Source organism: Grampus griseus (assembly GCF_964374135.1).
Source record: "Grampus griseus genome assembly, chromosome: 18".
NCBI lineage: Eukaryota > Metazoa > Chordata > Mammalia > Artiodactyla > Delphinidae > Grampus > Grampus griseus.
Genome location: NC_139012.1, coordinates 57,496,013 through 57,517,609, shown reverse-complemented (window position 1 = coordinate 57,517,609; position 21,597 = coordinate 57,496,013). Strand labels below are relative to the sequence as shown.

Here is a 21,597-nt window from a genome sequence, read left to right as displayed (position 1 = left end):
TAAAATTCTTGAAAACGCAAACTAATTTTTGGTGACAGAGCAGATGAATGTTTGCCTGGAAACAGAGAGCTGAGGAGGGAAGGATAGATCACAAGGGATCAGGAGGAAACTTTTTTGGACATGTCTGATATTTGGACATGTGGGTAATGGATAAGTTCACTGTCTTAATTGTGACAGTCTCATGATCATAAAATTAAGTCAAAACTTATTAAATTGTAAAGTTTAAATATGTGCAGTTTATTTATATCAATTATATTTCAATAAATCTATTAACAAAGAAGGGAAGGAGAAGGGGGGAGGGAGATGAGAAAGAGGAAGGAAAGAAGGAAGGAGAGGGAGGAGGAGGAAGAGGAAGAGAAGCAGGAGGAGGGGGAGACGCAACAACAAGAAGACATAAAATTCTAGTGAAAGAGTAGAAGTGGATCAGAGGAGGAATTGAATAAAGCCAGGGAGAAAAGTCAACAGTCTATTAGTTATGTTAGTCTAAGAAAGAGAAGAGATGATGACCAAATTAGTGTAAATGCCATCTCCCCATATTGATCAATAGGGCAACAGCCTGATCTAGTTGACAGGTCATGTGTCCCTTTCCTGACCATTCCATGTACATCACTCATTCACTCATTTATTAAATATTTATAGAGCACCTACTTTGTGCCAGGTACTATTTTAACTACAGGGAAGATGGTGGTAAAGAAGTTAGACAAGTTTACTGCACCCATGGAGTTTACTTTCTAGTTAGGGCAGGCAAGCAATAAAGATATAAAGTAATTCCATTGATTGAGGTGTTACAAAGGAAATACAATAGGATATGTGTAGAGAATAATGGGGGAGGAAGGTGGATAGTTAATTTATATTTTGATTCAGGGAAGACTGTTCTGAGGAGTAGTAATAAAGCTGAATTGTGAAAGACAAAGACCCCAGCAGGTAATAGCTAGGGATAGAGAATTCTAAGGTGCAGGGAACAATTAATTACAAATGCCCTTAGGAGAGAAGGAACTAGGTGTATTTCATAAACAAAAGGAAGCTGGAAGTGGGGAGAGTAGTACACGAGAGGGATGGCAAAGTGGATAGGGATTAGAGCATGTATGGCCTTAAAAGCCATATTACAGAATTTGAATTTTATTATTAGTGCAATGGAAAACCACTGGAGGATCTTGAGCAGAGAAGTAGCATGATATGATTTATGTTTTTAAAGGATTCTTCTGCCTGAAAAATGGAGTCTAGTTGGGGGAGAGGAGGAAGCATGGAAACAGGAGACCAGTTGGAAGCTGGACTGTGCTACAAAGACTGGTCAGAAGTGAGCTGGGATTTTATATATTTTGGAGGCCCAACCATCAAGATTTGTTGGTAAATAGGTTGTGGGGGTTAAGGTAAAGGGAAGAATCAAGAATGACTACTAGGTTTTTAAGTGTCCAGGTGGAAAGTGGTACAGTTTATTGAAATCAGGAAAGCTGGAAGAGGAACATGTTGGGTGTGCAAATTAAAAGTTCTTTCCTGAACCTGTGTAGTTGAGACATCTATTACATATCCAAATAGAACTGTCAAGTGGGCATTTTAAATATTAGAGCTGGAGATAAAGGTTGAAGTTCATCAGCACGCTGTATTTTTCAGTGTACTTCCCTCTCTTGTCTCTGCCAAGAAAAGGATAGGCTGGGTCTGCCTTTCTAGTGAAGTGCTTCCCTCCCCAAATTATAGATTCATTTAAAGAGGATGACCATACTGGATAGAAGAAAAAGAATAAAGGCCTACAGTTTTATTGGTGGGAGGATCTACAGAATTTGATGAATAGTTAAATATAAAGAGAAGAGAGGGGCTTCCCTGGTGGCACAGTGGTGAGAGTCTGCCTGCTGATGCAGGGGACACGAGTTCGTGCCCTAGTCTGGGAGGATCCCACATGCTGCGGAGCGGCTGGGCCCGTGAGCCATGGCCACTGAGCCTGTGCGTCCGGAGCCTGTGCTCCGCAACGGGAGAGAACACAACAGTGAGAGGCCCGCGTACCGCAAAAAAAAAAAAAAAAAAAAGAGAAGGGAGGAATTAGATATGGCTCCCAAAGGAATACCATTAACTAAGTTTGGGAACATAGGGGTGTGGTAATTTGCATTTTTAGTCCCAAATCTTCATCCTCGTGTATACACCCTTTGCCATTTATCATTATAATGCCCTCCCATAATGGGTGGACATACTTTCTACCCCTCCACTGAAATTTGATCATGTGACCAGCTGGGATGTTATTCAAACAGAAGTTTGAAAAAGTTGTTCCATAATTGGGCTTCCATTCTTCTGCATCTGCTATCATCATGAGAAGGACATGCCTGTCCTGGCCCCCTGGAGGATAAGACACATGTGAAGCAAAGCCAAGACACCCCGGTTGGCCCAGTTGAAGCCAACCTAAATCATCTTACAGCCAACCAACCTCCAGACATTTGAGGAAATCCAACCAAAGTCAACAGAACCACCTAGCCAAGCCCAGTTGCTTCTTATCACATGAGCAATAAACACTAGTTATATGTCACGGAGGTTTTGTGATTCTGACAATAAGTGACTGATACAAGGGAGAGCAGGATGGGATCGGGGAGGGGAGGATTAGTCTGATTTTTGGACACGATGAATTTGAGATGGCCGGTGGCAGCTGGGTATAGGACTTAACAGCCACTTACATTCTGTGAATCATTAGCATATATGTATCTCAAGATCTAAGTATGGATAAGATTACCCAAGGAGTATATACAGAATGAGAGGAGGAAATTATGATGGCTGCATCCTGAGGAAAACCTGTATTTGAAGGAACCATCGAGATTGAAAAGCAATGCTCAGAGATATCTGAGGTGAAGAAGAGAAGAGTGCTGGGAGGTTTTAAAAAGGAGGTGCTGGTTAGAAATGCCAAATGCCTCAGAGAGGCAAAGCTAAATATACCTTTAAACTCATCTTACAAGTGAAGACAGTGAGGTTTGAATAGGGTAATTAAGTCTGCTATGTATGATCACCCCAACTAGTAAATAGTAGTAAGGACACTAGAACCTAGATCTTTTGTGTTTTCAATTCAGGGTTTTATCATTTTTATCATATAGTTTTTCTTTAGTTTGTACTTCTGATTGCCCACAAATATATTAGTAAAATGATTGTAAAGTATCTTTTACATATAAAATGTTAAGACAAAGGATAAAATTTTAATATTTAGAATTAGATGAACATTAAAAAATAAGAAATATATAACCCTCGGCTCCCTCTGATTATAAAATAATTTTGTTACTTTATTACATGTCTCCGGTTATGCATCAGTTTTTCTGTATCTGATAAATATATATTTTTTATGTTAAGTGATTTTTCTACACACACTATGGATCAAAACAATGACTTTTCTTTCATGTTGAATATCATGAACTAATAATAATAATGTTGAAATATCTTACAGAATGAACTTCATGAGCTTAAAACACAAATAGCATCTGTCTCTGCAGAAACTAAAGAAACGGAAAGGCAAATTTATCAGCAAGATGCTGCCATACAGACTACCAAACTTCAGTGTGGAAACCTGGAAAATCAAATCAAATCCTTACATACAGAAAATGTGAAGCTTAAATTTGACATAGAGGCAGCACAAGAAGATTTTGAGGAACAAATGATAAGATATAATGAATACTATGCAAAAATAAAAGCACATAAAGATAGTGTGAGAGAGGTAGAGAGCAAATGGTCATTCATGACTGAACTCAATGAGAAACGAGACCTTGTTAAAAAACTAAAGACAATGAAAGAGGAACTTATGCAGGATCTCCAAAATCCAGAAGGAAACCTGATGAAACAAGTACAGGTTTGAAATATCACTTATTAAAATGTTTTCTATTATTCCTTTTATTGCAAGTACACTTACTAAGTGATAAACTTATCATTAACTTAATAAAATACCCATGGGTGCTCTAACTCGATTCACAAAGTTGAAAACTTGTATAAGTGCATGAGTTATGTAACAACTATGCTATATGTGCAAATGCATGAAGGAAACATCCCCAAATCCCTTATGGATTAATAAAAATACATAGTCAAACAAAATCACAGTGAACAATTAATCCATTTGTTACAGAAGGTGTGACTCACAAAGATGTTGAAACTCTAGCTTCCAGGCTAATGGATACAGACCAATTAAAATCAATTTAGTGTGCTTAATGCTATTATACAAACAATATGAATTAATAATTGTACCCTAAGCATCTTTTTCTTAATAGTCTTTGAAGATGTTGGGAGATAAAAACTTAAAATAGCTATTATTCCTTGCTAAAGAATTTAAAAATATCCTTTATATTGTAGCTGGGCAATTGCCCCTGTGACTACCACTTTCCTTTATGTCTTATTTTCATTTGGTTTTTACTTCTATATTTTCAAATCTAAGGTTTGCTTGTTTGAACAACCATTCTTTGTTCCTCGTACCTATAGAAGTAATATTCTAATCCTATTTATCAAAATTAAATGTGATGGCTAGTTTTCTTAAATTATATAAACACTGAAAATCTTGGATTTATATTGACCATTCATTGTTTGATGTGTATATTTTAAATTCTATAAACATACAGGAAGACATTATAAACCTAAAGGATAAAATTATAACTGTAAAAGAATCCATCATTGAAAAAACTTGTTTTCTTGAGGAAGAAAAAAAGACACATGAAAAATTAAGAAAAGAAATAGAGGTAAGTCTTAATTATCTGGATTTCAATGTTTTATGGGATCATTTTTTAAACTTTTACTATAGTCATAATTTCCATAGTTTACTCTCAATTCCCAAAATAGCTAGAGAACAAAAAAGAACTACAAAAAGCAGTTGATAAGTCTAAACCATTAATAGGTAAGTATAGAGACTCCCTCATTCAAAAATATTCAAATATATAAATACATTCAAAGAAAGCAAGTACTCACTCTTATTTAAATCTGGCCTAGAATTCTTCCAGGTCGTATTCCACCAATTTTGTACCCAGTTAATGGCTAGAAAGCAGAGGCTAATACTGTATGTGGCCTTTTCAGATTGGCTTCTTTCACCTAACAATATGCATTTAAAATCCTTCCATGTGGGGGCTTCCCTGGTGGTGCAGTGGTTGAGAGTCTGCCTGCCAATGCAGGCGACACGGGTTCGTGCCCCGGTCTGGGAAGATCCCACATGCTGCGGAGTGGCTGGGCCTGTGAGCCATGGCCGCTGAGCCTGCGCGTCCAGAGCCTGTGCTCCGCAACAGGAGAGGCCACAGCAGTGAGAGGCCCGCGTACCGCAAAAAAAAAAAAAAAAATCCTTCCATGTGTTTTCATGTCTTGATAGTGAGCTGAGCGATAATTCCATTCTCTAGATGTACCACTGTTTATCCATTCACCTGCTAGAGGACATCTTTCTTGCTTCCAGGTTTAGGCCATTATGAATAAAGTTGCTATAAACATAAAAAAAAAGAGAGTAGAAGCTATCCAGTCAAAAATATGACCACTCCTAGACAGAAATTAAAGACTCTTCAAAGTAAAGTAAAGACAATGGAAGTATTGGTATTCTAAACTCCTCTGACTTCCTATTTGTAATTTTCAACTGTCCAATTAAAAACAACAAACTGATATGTAAAATTAAAAGTGAAACTAAATTTGAGGTGCCACTGGCAGACCTCTATAGTCATTATTGTTTAGATGAGGGCAGAACAAAAATGGAAAAGTGTACGTTGTTAAGGGCAAAAAAATAATTTTCACCCTTAAAAATTACTTTGGAAAATAAAAAGATGTATATTTTCAACTTGTTTGTGTCTAATTTGACACAATAAAAAAAACCTGAGGAATTTGAAGACAAAAACCTTCACCTTTACAAAACATTCTCTTCAAGAAACACCATGATTTTGTCTTATATTTTACTAGCAATCTAAATAAATGGGTATTTTTTTTACCCTTCTAGATATCAAGATTTATTATAAAACTATAATAGTAAGACAGTATATAAGTGGCATAGAAATAGAAAAAATGATTAATGAAACAGAAAAAAAGAATCCAGAAATAATCCATCATAAATGGTACAAACAAAAATAAGTTAGCCATATGAAAAAATAAAGACAATTTTGAAGTAAAATTAGATTCTTACCTCTTAACACACGCATGCACATGCTTCCACGAGGATTGAAGACAATATAGGAGACAAACTTAACCATTTGTGTTACAGAAGTATTTATTTTAAAAGACACACAGACATATATGCAAACTACATGATTAAATGTTACTTTTGACTATATCATAAATTTCTAGATTATTGAGATGCAGCATAACAATAAAGAAGACAAGACTCATTTTGAGAGAGGGTATTTGTAACATACATAAGTGACTAAGAGATAAGAAAATTTCAAACAAGTTTCAAATAGAACATTGGTAAAATGGTATGAAAAGTCTTACCTTTCAAAACATGAATATCAAAAAGAAAAACCCAATGGAAATGATGAACAACCTCGCTAACAATAAGGGGTTGATAATTCAAACCACAATAAGGCCCCATATTTAGCCTGTCAGTTATCAATATTACAATTTGTAAGATGTGGACCACCTGAATTCTAAAATACTATTGGTATGAGTATAAATTGGTCAAGGCATTTTGGAGAGAAATTTGAGATTCTTAGTAATTTTTATTAAGGTATAATTGTCATAAGAGTAGGTACACTATTTATAAGGGTTTAGCTTGATTAATTTTGGCAATTTATACATACACCTGGGTTACCATGACCTAGATCAAGATATAAAACTTTTGCATCATGCCCAGAAAGTTCTCTTGTCCCTTTTCCTCAGGCTACCACTATGCTGATTTTGAAAACAGCTTTATTGAGATATAATTCACATACCATACAATTCACCCATTTAAACTGCATAATTCAATGGGTTTTAGTACGAATACAGATAATTTGTAACCATTACCATAGTCAATTTTAGAAATTTTCATCACCTCAAAAGAAACCCCATACCCTTTAGCTGTGCCCTCTCCATGTGTCTATTGTATTTACCCATATTCTTTCTTCCTTCCTGATGTTCTAAGATTTCCTCTTTTATCATTTCCTTTCTCTTTAGAAAATTTCTAAATTCATTCTTTTAGGAGAAGTCGGCTGGTGGCAGTCCCTGGGTTTTTTCTTTTTTTTCATCTGAGAATGTCTTCATTTCCCTTTCATCTCTGAAAGATATTTTGGTGGATATAGAATTCTGGGTTGACAGTTCTTTTCAGTTGAAAAATGCTGTGCCACTTCTTTCTCGTCTCTATGATTTCTAACAGATAATCCACTGTCATTTGAATTGTTTTTCTCTCTACAGATAAGGTATTTGTTTCTTGCTGCTTTCAAGCTTTCCTGTCTTTAGTTTTCAGAAATTTTACTGTTATATGTTTTGGAACTAATTTCTTTGGATTTATACTATCTGGAAAATTCTCAGCTTCTTGATTCTGTAGGCTTATGTCTTTTGCCAAGTTTGAGAAGTTTTCAGCTCTGATTTATTTGTATACTTTTGCAGTTCTGCCCTCTTTTCTCCTAACCTTCCAGGACTCTGATGACACAAATCATAGGTCTTTTTGTGATATAGCCCTACAGGTCCCTGAGGCTCTCTTCATTTCTTTTTTTCAGTCTTTTGTCTCTCAGTTTTTCAGATTGAGTAATCCTTAGAGTTCTATCTTCCATTCACTGATTCTTTCCTTTATCCTCTCCATTCTGCTATTGAACCATCCCATGAAATTTTTTATTTCAGTTACTGTGTTTTTTCCATTTGGTTCTTTGTATCCTTTTTTCCTTTGCTGAGACTTTTTATAATATTCATTTGTTTCAGGCAATTCATAATTACTCATTGAAGCAGTTTTATGATGATCGGCTTTAAAATGCTTGTCAGATGATGCTAACTTCTGCATTTTCTTGGTGTTGGCACATGTTGATTGTTATTTCTTACTCACTTTGAGGTCTTCCTGGTTCTTGCTTTGAGGAGAGATTTTCTATTGAGATCTGGACATGTTGGGTACTATGTTTTAAGACTGTGGGTCATTGTTGCTTCCAGGTAGTACTGGAAGTTCAGAGTCTCCATGGACACTCATGGAGGGAAGAAGGGCTTCTTGTTACTGCTAGTCAAAAGTGGGAGTTCTGGCTGCCCACTAGGCTTCTGTTGATAAGCCCGTGGCTGGGAAAGGGCAGGAGCACCTCTTTACTGCTCCCGTGTAGATGTGGCCTTGCTACTACTGAGCGGTGGTAAAAGCCCTGACTCTCCACTAGGCCTCCTCTGACATTCTCCCAGTGAGGAGGGGGAAGAATGCCTTGTTACCACTAGATGGGAGTAGAAGTCCAGCCTTCCCAGATGGGCTCCACTCACACCAGAGGATGTGGTTTGTTACTTTCCAGAGGGAATGAAAAGTCCTGGCTCCCCAGTCAGCCTTCTCTGACACCGCCCCAGCAGGAGGACCAGGGCATCTTTTAATAGCCCAGCAAAGGTGAAAGTGTAGGCTTTGCTAGTGTGGGTGGTGGTGGGGCCATAGTTTTTTCTGTGGTGTTTGACTTGAGTAGTTACTACCTAGAAGTTTTCAGTCTTGCATAGTCTGCCTTTTTCCTGGTCCTTTGGCTAGATAACAGGCTTTTCTTGGAGTTTTTTGTTTTGTTTTGTTTTTGTCTGCACCTATTGGCATTTCCAGCTTGCTGTCTTCCCCATATCCATTCTGGGATATATGAGGCAAAATGAAAACCCAGGGAACTCATTACCAAGTCGTTCCTAGGATCCTAAGGTCTCCAGCCAGTCTGCCTTCTCTCCACCTTTCAGAAGCTTCTTATGCTAATATTACATACAGTGTCCAGGGATTTTAGTTGTACTTAGCATGAGGAATAGGTATATGAAATGCATCTACTTTATTTTGACAGAAGCAGAAGTGTACATAGGTATTTTTAGTGGTAAAGGGTGATGTAAATGTCTACTAATGACAGATTTAGATGGAATGTCATTGAGCTTGAGACCAGTTTTTAATGTTTTCATCAGTATATTTCTTATCGTGAAATTTAATACACTCTTTTAAGCTTTCATAATAGGGTTACTAAAGATACTTTTAGGCTTTTTAATTTTAGTTTTATTAACTCTAATGCATTAAAAAGTAGTCCTCAATTCTATCACAACGTTATGGTTGAAAAAATGAAAATCTAAGAAATTAGAGATTATCTGTAATAAACTATAACACTGAAGGACAAATACCACAGCCACAGCATTGTCTTGAGAGCACTGCATTTTTTCCCCAACAACTTCATTTATTGCTTGATGAGAATTTATCATTGACACAAGTAACTTCTTTCTCAAAACAACTAGTTTTTTAAGAGTATAAATTTAAGTACCAGAAGATTTTTATTACTTATTTCTTTTTTGAGTCTTTTTTTTTTTTCTATTCCTTCTGGATGTTTTTAGCCATGGTCTTGGTACAGTTCATGGTCATCTTTTGCCTGGATTATAGCATTCTTTTGTTCTAATGTTTAATTCTTTCAATATTTTGTGCTTTACATGTTTAATCTTGATATTAATGTTGCTTTTTACATTTTTTGATTAAGAAAAACTGAAAATGGTTTTTGAATTTTACATGGTTTTTTTTTTAGTCAAATGAATGTTCTTGGTAATTTTAGGCCATGTCTGAATGAAAGAAGTATTTCCAAATAATTATCCCAAAATGCCTTTTTTCCCTGTCTATTGTCTGTCCTTACATATATTTTAGAAGAAAGGAACTAAAGAGAGGAAAATAAAGATAAGTTATGAGTCACTGATGAAGAAAAGTGGGGAAGCAAAATACAAAGCAAACAAACACAAAGCATTAAGCAGGAATCATTTTTAAAAACATGTTATTTGCCAAATCCAAGAGTTTTCAGGGAAGGGAAACTAGAGCAGTTAAGAAGTTTTTAGCAAATGATGAGTGCTGCAAGTAACATTTTGTGATAAACAGGTATTGTGTAAAGCATTTTAAGATTTATTAACGGTTACCCTTGCCTAAATTTTGTTCAATTTGAGCTCCAAATTTAAGGGACAGGGAAAAATTCAGAGTGCTTTTGGAGCTACTAGGGATCAGGAACAAAATACGTTTCACTTGTTACAATGCAACATGCAGGTTACACAATTAACTAGTCTATTCATTTACTGAGGTCAGCCACAGAAATGATTACACAACTAGAAAGCCGGTCCTACATGAAAAACCCGAAGAAGCAAAGGTAAAAAGGTAAACTAAAGGCAGGATAAGAATGATTCAGATAGCTAGATGACGTGGTAACAAATTATTCTGTCTTACAAAAGGTACAAGAAGAAATGTTCAGTATTATTAAATCTATTGCTGTTTATTGAGTGCCTGGTATTTTTCAAGCACTTTGTGTAGGCTATCCCATTTAAATTCTCACAGTAGCATATTTTACAGAATTTCAGAAAATTTAAATAACTTGTACAAGGTTATATAGCTAGTGATAAGGAACAGAATAGAATATGAGTCCATGTCTTTTGGACTCTACTCCCAATCTTTTTAAAAAATGGTTTTCACTTCTGTGGAAATATATTCTCCTTGGAAAAGATTAAAATTTTAGAGGGAAGGCTAAAGTTCCTTTGACCACTGCCTCCCATTACATTGCTCTCTTATCACACTCACCTATTCCTAATGGCAACCGCTGTTTGGTGTGTGCACTTGGGTAAGCATGAGTATGTATGTATATATGTATATATACACATGTGCATGTACACACACACATGAACACACATCTATGCATAGGGGAAGATTACATAAAGTACCATACATATAATTTTGCAACTACTTTACTTACTCAATAACCTATATCATAGTTTTTTTTCATATTAGTACCTATGGGCCTACATTATTCTTTTGAACTGCTGCAAAATATCTCACAGTATGACTATACCTTAAATTATATAAACATGCCACAACTGATAGACATTATTTCCAGCATTTCACTATTAAAAGTAGTGTTGTAGTGAACATAGTACACACACCCTTTGTATCAAGAAGTAGAATTACTGGGTCGTAAGATAAGTTCCATGATCTTACTAATATTTAATATGTTCTCTTAATAATTATCACCACAAATAATAATAATAACTTACGTTTGAAATCATTTTATACTGTTTTAGGTATTCCTACCCCTCATCATGAGGTTGATTGAGTAAATATTAAATTTGGCCTTATTTGGAGCCCCAAACTTCTGTATTATCTCCCTTCAAATCCTTGGCTTTAACTTGAACTGCAGTTGCATTGGGGGCGGGGGTAAAATTTCAAGGATCACGGTGGGGAAAAACAGCTACAATGCTGAAGAACTGACCTGAGATTTTAGCATCTGCCCACTGCTGCTACTGCCACACTTTAGGAGTAAAGACCATACTCAGAACTAAGAACTAACACAAAACTAGACTAAAGACAAGGCCTAGATCTAAGAACAAAACTGAAATGGACACTCTCTAGCAAAAGTATAAAATAAAGTCTCACAAGTTCAAGATGATCCACCAGTAACTTAACTGACTGTTAGAACAAAATTCAAAACTTTTCAGAATAAAATAACATAATCCAGAGTTTATAATATATGTACACTGTTCAGTTAATTAAAAGCATTCTTACACATGTAAACAAATAGAGAAGTATTACCAATAATTAAGAGAATAATCAAGAAAAACAGTTGAATAATTAATCAAGTCACAGTTGACTCAGCAGTTGTTCGGCAGGGATGGAAAATTATGATTAAATACGTTAAATATTCTACAGCAGTGGTCCCCAACCTTTTTGGCACCAGGGACCAGTTTCGTGGCAGACAATTTTTCCACGGACAGGGATGGGGGGAGTAGAGCAATGGTTCAGGCGGTAACGCGAGTGATGAGGAGAGATGGGGAGCTGCAGATGAAGCTTTGCTCACTCGCCTACTGCTCACCTCCTGCTGTGCGGCCTGGTTCCTAACAGGCCGCAGACCAGTACTGGTCCACGGCCCCGGGGTTAGGGACTCCTGTTCTACACGAAAGATGGATACACAGTAATGGGTAAAGAGAAAGAATATTAATCATATAAAAGAACCAAATGGAAATCTTAGAACTGAAGAAAAAGTTGAAAAAAATTATTGGATGTAATTGATAGCAGGTTAGACACAGCAGGAGCAAGATCTTTCTTAAACTTGAAGACAGATCAGTAGAAGTCATCAAAGCAAGCATACAGAGAAAAAGAAAAAAAACTGAAGAAAATGCATAGAGCCTCAGTGACTTGTGAGACCATGTTAAGCAATGTGACATATGGGTAATTAGAGTTTCAGGAGGTGAGGAGAGAGAGAGAAAAGGGAACAGAAATATTAAGAAATACTGGCCAACAATTCTCCAAACTTGACTAAAAGAATAACTCATAGATTCAAGAAATTTACCAAACCCCAAGCAGGATAAATACAGAGAAAACTATCTAAGGAAATTATAGTCAAGCTACTGAAAACCAAATACAAAGAAAAAAATCTTAAAAGCAGCCAGAAAAAAAGACACATTAAATATACAAGAACAGTGATGGTTATTGATTTTTTTAATAGACTTTATTGTTTTAGAGCAGTTTTAGGTTCACAGCAAAATTGAGCAGAAGGTACAGAGTGTTCCCTCATACTCCCTGCCCCCTGGCAGCCTCCCAAGCTATCAACAGCTCCCACCAGGGTGGTACATTTGTTACAACTGATAAACCTATGTTGACACATCATTATCACCCAGAGTTCATAGTTTACATTAGGGTTTACTCTTGGTGGTGTACCTTCTATGAATTTTGACAGATGTATAATGACATGTATCCTCCATTATAATATCATACAGAAGAGTTTCAGGGGAGTGGTGGTGATGGGATGAATTGGGAGATTGAGATTGACATATATACACTAATATGTATAAAATAGATAACTAATTAAAAAAAAAAGAAGAATTTCACTGTCCAAAAAATCCTCTGTGCTCTATGTATTCATCCCTCCCTCCCCCAACCTCTGTCAGCCACAGACCTTTTTACTGTCTCCATGGTTTTACCTTTTCCAGAATATCATATAGTTAGAATCATACAGTTTGTGGCCTTTTCAGATTGGCTTCTTCCACTTAGTAATATGCATTTAAGGTTCTCTGTAACATTTCATGGCTTGATAGCTCATTTTTTGTTTTATTTATTTATCTTTTTAGTGCTAAATAATATTCTGTTGTCTGGATATACAACAGTTTATTCTTTCACCTACTGAGAGACATCTTGATTGCTTCCAAGTTTTGGCAATTACAAATAAAGCTGCTATAAACATCTGTATTTTTGTGTGGATATCAGTTTTCAACTCCTTTGGGTAAATGCCAAAGGGTGTGATTGCTGGATCATGTGGTAGAGTATGTTTAGTTTTGTAAGAAACCACCAAGCTGTCTTCCAAAGTGGCTGGACCATTTTGCATTCCCACCAGCAATGAATGGAGAGTTCCTCTTGCTCCACATCCTCACCAGCATTTGGTGTCGTCAGTGTTGCAGATTTTGGTCATTCTAATAGGTGTGTAGTGGTATCTCATTGTTTTAATTCTCATTTCCCTGATGACATTTCATGTGGAGCATGTTTTCATATGCTTATTTGCCATTTGTATATATTCTCTGGTGCGGTGTCTGTTCAAGTTTCTGGCCTATTTTTTAATCTGGTTATTTGTTTTCTTATTGTTGCATTTTAAGAGTTTGTTGTATATTTTGAATAACAGTTCTTTATCAGATGTGTCTTTTGCAAATATTTTCTCCCAGTCTGTGGCTTGTCTTATTTTCTTGACAGTGTCTTTTACAGAGCAGAAAGTTTAATTTTTATGAGGTCCAGCTTATCAATCATTTCTTTCATGGATTGTGCCTTCAGTGTTGTATGTAAAAAGACATCACCAAAGCCAGGGTCATCTAGGCTTTCTCCTGTGTTATCTTCTAGGAGTTCTATAGTTTTGCATTCTATATTTAGGTCTGTGATCCACTCTGAGTGTAGACAGAAAAGAAATAAATAAAAAAGGCAAAATAGACTAATGGAACACAAATATTGAAATGGTGGACTTAAACCCAAACATATCAGTGGTTACATCAAATGTAAATGGACTAAACATTCCAATTAAAAGGTAAAAATGATCAGATTGGATTGAAAAAACAATTTGCGAACATAACTTTTTCACAAGAGATGCACTTTGAATATAAAGACAGACAGGTTGAAAGATAGAAAAAGATAGGCTATGAAGACATCAGTCTTAAGAAAGCTGGTCATGGCTGTATTAATATCAAGTAGATTTTAAGATATGGACTACCATCAAAGTTGAAGAGGGCCAGTCAATTCACCAGAAACAAATAATAATACTAAATGTGTATTTACCTAATCATAAAGCTTCAAAATACATAAGCAAAAACTGACAAAATTAAAAAGAAAAAGATACAAATCTACAATCATACTGGAGAGCTTAACAACTTTTTTGAGTAGTTGATAGAACAATACACAAAATCAGTAAGCAAGCATATAGAAAATTTGAACAACTTATCTACCAACTAAACCTAATTACCATATATAAAATACTCCACCTAATAACTGTTGATTATACTTTATTTTCAAATGCACATGGAACATTCACCAAGATAGACAGTACACTGGATGATAAATTTCAAAGAATTTGATATTCTTTGATGACAGCAGAATTTAATTAAAAATCAGTAACAATAAGAAAGCTAGAAAATACATAAACATTTTGAAGTTGAGTATCACAATTATAAATAATCCATGAGTCAAAGAAGAAATCACAAAAAAAGAAGAAATCATGAGAATTATTACAAAATATTTGAAATTGAATGATAATGAAAACACAGCATATAAAAAACCATAGGGTATAGCTAGGGCAGTATTTAGAGGAAAATTTACAGCTTTAAGTGTGCATATTAGAAGAGAAAAAAGGTTTAAAAGCAATTATCTAAGCTTCCATCTTAAGAGACTAGAAAATAAGAATAAATTCAGCCCATAGCAAATAGGAAGAAATGACATAATAAATAGAAATCAGTGAAATAGAAAATGGAAAATCAGAGAAAATCAGCAAAGCCAAAAGTTGAAAAGACTAATAAAATTGATAAACCATAACAATACTGATCAAAAAATGAGGATCGTGGGGACACTACTTTAGGTCCTATAGACTTAAAAGGATGATAAAGGCCTATTATAAAGAACAATAAATTTAACAACTTAGATGAAATGGACAAATTCCTTGAAAAGCGCACATACCATCAGTAACACAGGAAGAAATTACTTTTATGTTTAGACCTATGATCCATTTAAAATTAGGCTATATAAATGGTGTAAAGTAGGAATCAATGAAATTGAACTCATAATTAAAACCCTCCCCACAAGGAAAGCTTCAGACTGACATGGCTTCACTGGTAAATTCTATCACACATTTAAGGAAGAAATAATACCCAGCCTATACAAATTTTTTCAGAAAATGGAGGGTGGAACTCTTCCCAGCTTATTTTAGGAGGCCAGCATAACCCTGACACAAAGAATGAACAGGAACATTACCAGAAAAGTAATTACAGACCAATGTTCCTCATGAACGTAGATGCAAAATATTTTCAAATTGACATCCGCTGGTATGTATAAAAAGGTTAGTAACTCATGACCAGGCAAAGTTTCTCAGGAATGCAGAGTTGGTTTAACTTTCAAAACACAAACAATGTAAAGAAGTGAAGGAGCCAGTCATGTAGATCTGAGGAATAGCTTTCCAGGCAAAGGAAAAAATAAGTGCAAAAGTCTTAAGATGAGAACGTACTTGGACTCAGATTCTAGAAGTGAAGTATGCCTAGAGTGAAGGGAATGAAGAGGCCACTCTTTTTGCCACTGTGTTTTCTGAGCACCACCCCTGCTTCATTATTATTCTTATTTCTGCCTTGAGTGTAACAATAACTAAATAAGAATAGTAACCCCTCCATTTCTTAGAGGCAAAAAAAGCTGTATTCTCTCCAGAACCACTACATCCTTAGCTGTGTAATGGTATTCAAGTTTGAATATTGACACATACCAAAGGCAGAATTATACCAATAGAGGCTGAACAATTGGCTGGCCTTCAAGAAGGCTCACAATGTGACCTTCATCTTTACGAAGTCACTTCTTGGCCAAAACCTCCTTTTAGCCTTGTGGGCTTAGAAAATTAACCTTTTAAATATCCCAGGGTTGCATAGACATGGAGAAGTGCTAGTAGAGTTCACAAGAACCTGATGTATAAAACTCAAATGCCAGTTTATTAGTTTACAATAATAAACAAAACTCTCAAGGAAATCAGAAAACCTATCAGTCATCAGTGCTTCTTCTCCCTGTAAGGAAACTACACTGGAAGCCAAATTATCATAAAGCTGATTACTGAGCATGGAAATCAAGTCAGTCATTTGAGTTGGAGTGTTCTTAACCTCTGGCTCTGGACACTCAAGGAGCCAATCTCCGTAACAGTGTTATTCTTATCAGACAGTCACTGGATGGGAACTACCAACACATGCCTCCTTCACTTGCCTATTTTTGTGCTACCTTCTTCACATAAACCCTTCTGATGATATATTCTTTCTTTAGTTTATATTAATACCTCCTGTGATATCTAGCTGAGGCTGGTGATCTAGAGTCCCACTAAGGGGACTTTGCATGTCTCTACTCTGATCCATGGTGTATTAGTTTCACAGCTTCACTGCTGAAGAATAATTTTAGATGCAGGCTAATATGATTTATGGAATAACCAAAATTTTGTTCTAGTTTTTTGATTTCTATTAGTATATTCTATGAACATGTATATAAGCATATTCAGTGACTATATTCTCCTTATGAATGTGTGCTATTGGATATATCAATGGATGTATTTATTACATATTAATATATGCAGTGATATGTATTACATATATACGTATAAGTTGATATATATCCCTTTGGATATACTTGATATATTAAAAATCTTCTTTTGAATATAGTTTCATTATCTAATATGATGTTTCTGTTTACCAATTTAATTTATAATTCTTTTAAAGTCATTTTCTGTTTTGCCAATATATCAGGAGGCCTAGTTCACCAATTTGAATGAACTATCTGACTTTGAAGAATTAACAAAACTGAAAACTTAAAAGGATGTTTAAAGTTTATAGCAATTTATGTGAAGTGTTACTTGACAAGTTTTCACTTTGTTTTTATACCAGTATTTTGGAATGCTTACAGTGTTTCTGTCCTAGTTCCCCTGATGCTCTGCAGAACTGTGTTTCCATATAATTGGTTTCTTTTGTATTCCTGTATGGTTATTTTATGCATTTAAAAAACATTCTAAGAAGAAGTCCATAGTCCTCACATACTATCAAAATGAGCCATGGCATAATAAAGGTGAAGAAGCTCCAAGTTAAGGGAGAAGCTGGGAAAGAGAGGGGGGAAGCTGTACTGAGGGTCCCAGTAAAAAGGGTCCCAGTAAAAAGGAAAGCTGAGTTACAGAGAGAAGGGGAGACAGGTCGGGGACAGAGTCTTAAGGCCCCAGAAACCCAGCGTCTTGTCTCCCTACAGCCATCCTAAGCTATAAACTTATTTTGGCAAATTGGTTATTTTGACAAATTTGGTGAATTGGTGTTTTGACAAATTGATTCTTCTTTGTATTGACCTAGAATCACCTTCCTGACTGACTAGAGCTCTCTCTTAAATAGACATGAGAATAAGAAGTAACTTTCCCAGCCCCACTAATCAGTTCATTTTAAAGTGGGTGTTTTACTACAATACCACTGTCACACTCACTGGAAGTACCACTTCACACCCACTAAGATGGCTATGATTATGATCAAAAAGACAGGTAATATCAACTACTTTCAGTGTGTGAAGAATTGGAACCCTCCCACATGCTGGTGAGAATGTAAACTCATGCAGCCAGAGTAGAAAACGGCATGGCAGTTCAGCAAAAAATTAAAAATAGAATTACTGTATGATCCAGCAATTCTACTTCTGGGTATATACCTAAAAGAATTGAAAGCAGAGTCTCAAAGATATATTTATATCCATATTCATAGCAGTGTTGGTCACAATAGCCAAAACTAGGAACAACCCAAGTGTCCATCAATGGATGAATGGATAAACAAACTGTGGTGTATACACACAATGAAATATTATTCAGCCTTAACCCATGCACTTTCCACTGGGCCTCACTGCCCTCCGCTGTAGCCTTGTCTGTCTCAGCATAAATACTGATCTACTTAATGGCAGGGAAATGGCCTACATGATCTCCTGGATCTTTTAGATCAATGGGTCTATGTTTCAGTGAACCACTAGATACAGGAAATGAAACCATTACTCTTAACCAGAACTGCTTTGATAAGTAGAAGGCCCTCCATCACAGATGCTTCCCTTGTGTTCAAATCCCAAACACCATCACTGGCTAGCTGTGCAACCTTGAGTGCATTACTTAAACTCTTTGATCTTCAGTTTATACAAAAGTGGGGATAATAATATTTACATCGTAAGGTGTTATGAGAATTTAATTACATGTAAAAAGCTCTCATCACAGTATCTAGCATGTAATGTGTTGAATACTTATAATTACTGTTTATTTTTATTATCATTATTATTTACAGTGAGTAATTTTTAATCAAGTGCTTTCCTCTTTAGAGTAGTCAAAATATCCTTTATGGCTGTTTACTATTTTTCCTTCTCAAGGCCCATTGACATCTGCTCTTCTTTTAATAGGTACAACATAAGAGATACGGTGCAATTCTTAAGCGTTTGCACTGTCAGGTGAACAAGCTTCAGTCAGATAGAAGACAATGGCAATGGAACATTCAACAGCTGCAAAAAACTGCAGCTGAACTGAGAAAATGCATTGGAACGAAAGATTAACATGGCCAAGGGTAATGTAGTAAAGGGTAATGCTGAGCACAGACTATGCCACAAAAATTATGGGATAGAAAGGTGAGAATATCCTTTGGGTCTTAACAAATGACATCCACTATCAGAGGGCTCTCTTAATGACAGATATGTTTTCTTTTCTTTGAATCAGTCATCTGTTTGCTGAAATGCCTTCCAACCCGATAATTGATAGCAATAGAGAGACAATAGGAAGGCTCACAGAAGAATAGTGAAAGACTCTGTATGAATATTTTGAGTGTATAAGATATATTGTACTCATGAATGCCTGTTTATAAACATGTTGCCTTCACTAGCACATGAAGCAAAAATTTAGAAGAAAAGAAGCATTTGAATTTACAGTGGTTTAAATTGTTAAGATATTTTAAATGGTTGTCTGTTTCAAACTACCTGCTTTTTACCCCTGGCTTCAAAGCAGTCCATAAATGTTGACATTTATAATAAGGTTGTTATGTGTTCAAGGCTTCAGATATTTACTTAGTTTTTCTCTTTTATCCAGAAGGTAACAATCATTTTTCTTTGCTGTTGGATAACATATTTTTAGAGTGTTGCAATGTATACAATTTTTTGTTCACTTTTCTGTCTGTATGTTCTTTCTTACTATTCTATAGCTAAATTGAATTTATAACCTCATGTAAGGCAAACATACCAGCTCTTAATGTTAACCAATGTAGACTAACTTTTTTTTTCTCATTGAAAGTCATATACTATGTCCACAGCAACAAACTTGTGCCTTTTAGAATAAAAGCGCTCCTTCTTGTGGCTCCATTGCATTAAATTTTTAGAAGCAGAAACAAAACATTAATTATTGAAGATATGGTTTTTAAATATTCACTTTTAGGATTTAGTGAGTTCAAAGCAATAACATCAAAAAGGTATCTTAGGTCCATTTTCTCCTCACCTTTCTATGTGCATAAGATTCAGTAAGAGTATAGCTGACATAAAACCTGATAATCTTGTTTGCTTAATATTAGCAGTCCTATTAGGAATTTGCATGGCTTATTATGGCTAACACTTCAAGTGGCTTATGCTGTAACACAATCAGCGTTGGCCCATGACTCAGAACTAGGTTATTTTCTTCCTTTCTTCTATTTTTTAGGATTAGGATTAGGGTTAGAGTTAGTAGATCACAGACATAAATGCAAAATTATAAAACTGCTAGAAGATAACATAGGAGAAAGCCTAGCTAACCATCAGTATGGTGATGTCTTTTTTAGATACAACACTGAAGGCACAACCCGTGAAAGAAATAATTGATAAGCTAGACTTCATTAAAATTAAAATGTCTGCTCTGTAATAGACACTGTGAAGAGAATGATAAGACAAGCTATAGACTGAAAGAAAATATTTGCAAAAGGCAAACCTGATAAAGAACTGTTATTCAAAATATAAAATAAACTCTTAAAACTCAACAATAAGAAAACAAATAACCAGATTAAAAAATGGGCCAAAGGCCTAATAGACACCTCACCAAAGAAGATACACAGATGGCAAATAAGCATATGAAAATATGCTCCACATGATATGTCATCAAGGAAATGAGAATTAAAACAATGAGATACCACTACACACCTGTTAGAATGGCCAAAATCTGTAACACTGACAACACCAAATGCTGATGAGAATGTGGAGCAACAGAAACCCCAAACAGAAATGCAAAATGGTACAACCATTGTGCAAGAAGTTCATCTCAGTCTAAGTTTAGAGGGAAATTTGACAAAACCTTCATTTGCGGGACCTGATGATGGTGGTCTCACTGGTGATACCAAGAAACTGAGTTCCTTGTATTAAGTGCACTTCATGTATTTCTAATAAGACGACTTTCCAGAAAGTGACATTTGTTATGTTCTGGCTTTTAAAAGGCGAAATATAAATAAATTTCATAATTTATCCAAGAAAACAGAAATGCAAAATGGTACAACCATTTTAGAAGATAGTTTGGTAGTTTCTTACAAAACTAAACATACCCTTAACATACGGTCCTGCGGTCACACTCCTTGGTATTTATCCAAAGGAGTAGAAAACTGATGTCCACACAAAAAACACAGATGATTATAGCAGCTTTTTTCATAATTGTCAAAACTTGGAAGCAACCAAGATGACCTTTGGTAGGTGAATGGATAAATAAACTGTGGTATATCCAGACAATGGAATATTATTTAATGCTTAAAAAAGAAATGTTTTTAAGTTATGAAAAGATACGAGGAAACTTCAATGTATATTACTAAGTGAGAGAAGCCAATCTGAAAAAGTTACATAAGTCTAACTATATGACATTCTGGAAAAAGAAAAACTATGGAAGCAGTAAAAATATCAGTGGTTGCCAGGGTTGCTGAGGGTGGGGGGTTGGAGGAGAGATGAATAGGTGGAGCACAGGGGATTTTTTTAGGGCAGTGAAAGTATTTTGTATGATGCTGTAATGATGGATATATGTCATTATACATTTGTCCAAATGCATAGAATGTACAGTACCAAGGGTGAATCCTAAGGTAAACTGTGGACTTTGGGTGATTATGATGTGTCAGTGTAGGTTCATCCTTGGTTTAAAAAGATGTACCATTATGGTGAGTAGTGTTAATGAATGGGAAGGCTGTGCATGTGTGGGACCAGGGAGTATATGGGAAACCTCTGTGACTCTCTCTCAATTTTGTTATAAACCTACAACTGCTTTAAAAATTTGTTATTTTTTAAACATCTTTATTGGAGTATAATTGCTTTAC

General features: G+C 35.5%; 1 protein-coding gene across 1 annotated transcript in view; it reads left to right on the top strand.

The window, feature by feature from the left end:
* The window catches only part of CCDC122 (coiled-coil domain containing 122), a 33,671-nt gene extending 14,543 nt beyond the window's left edge, over positions 1–19,128 (top strand). The window contains exons 4-6 of the mRNA XM_082675801.1: positions 3,413–3,811; positions 4,569–4,685; positions 18,701–19,128. Of these exons, the coding sequence (XP_082531927.1) occupies positions 3,413–3,811; positions 4,569–4,685; positions 18,701–18,850 (666 nt within the window). The 3' untranslated portion in view covers positions 18,851–19,128. The remainder of the gene's footprint in view (positions 1–3,412; positions 3,812–4,568; positions 4,686–18,700) is intronic.
* Positions 19,129–21,597: the final 2,469 nt, after the last annotated feature.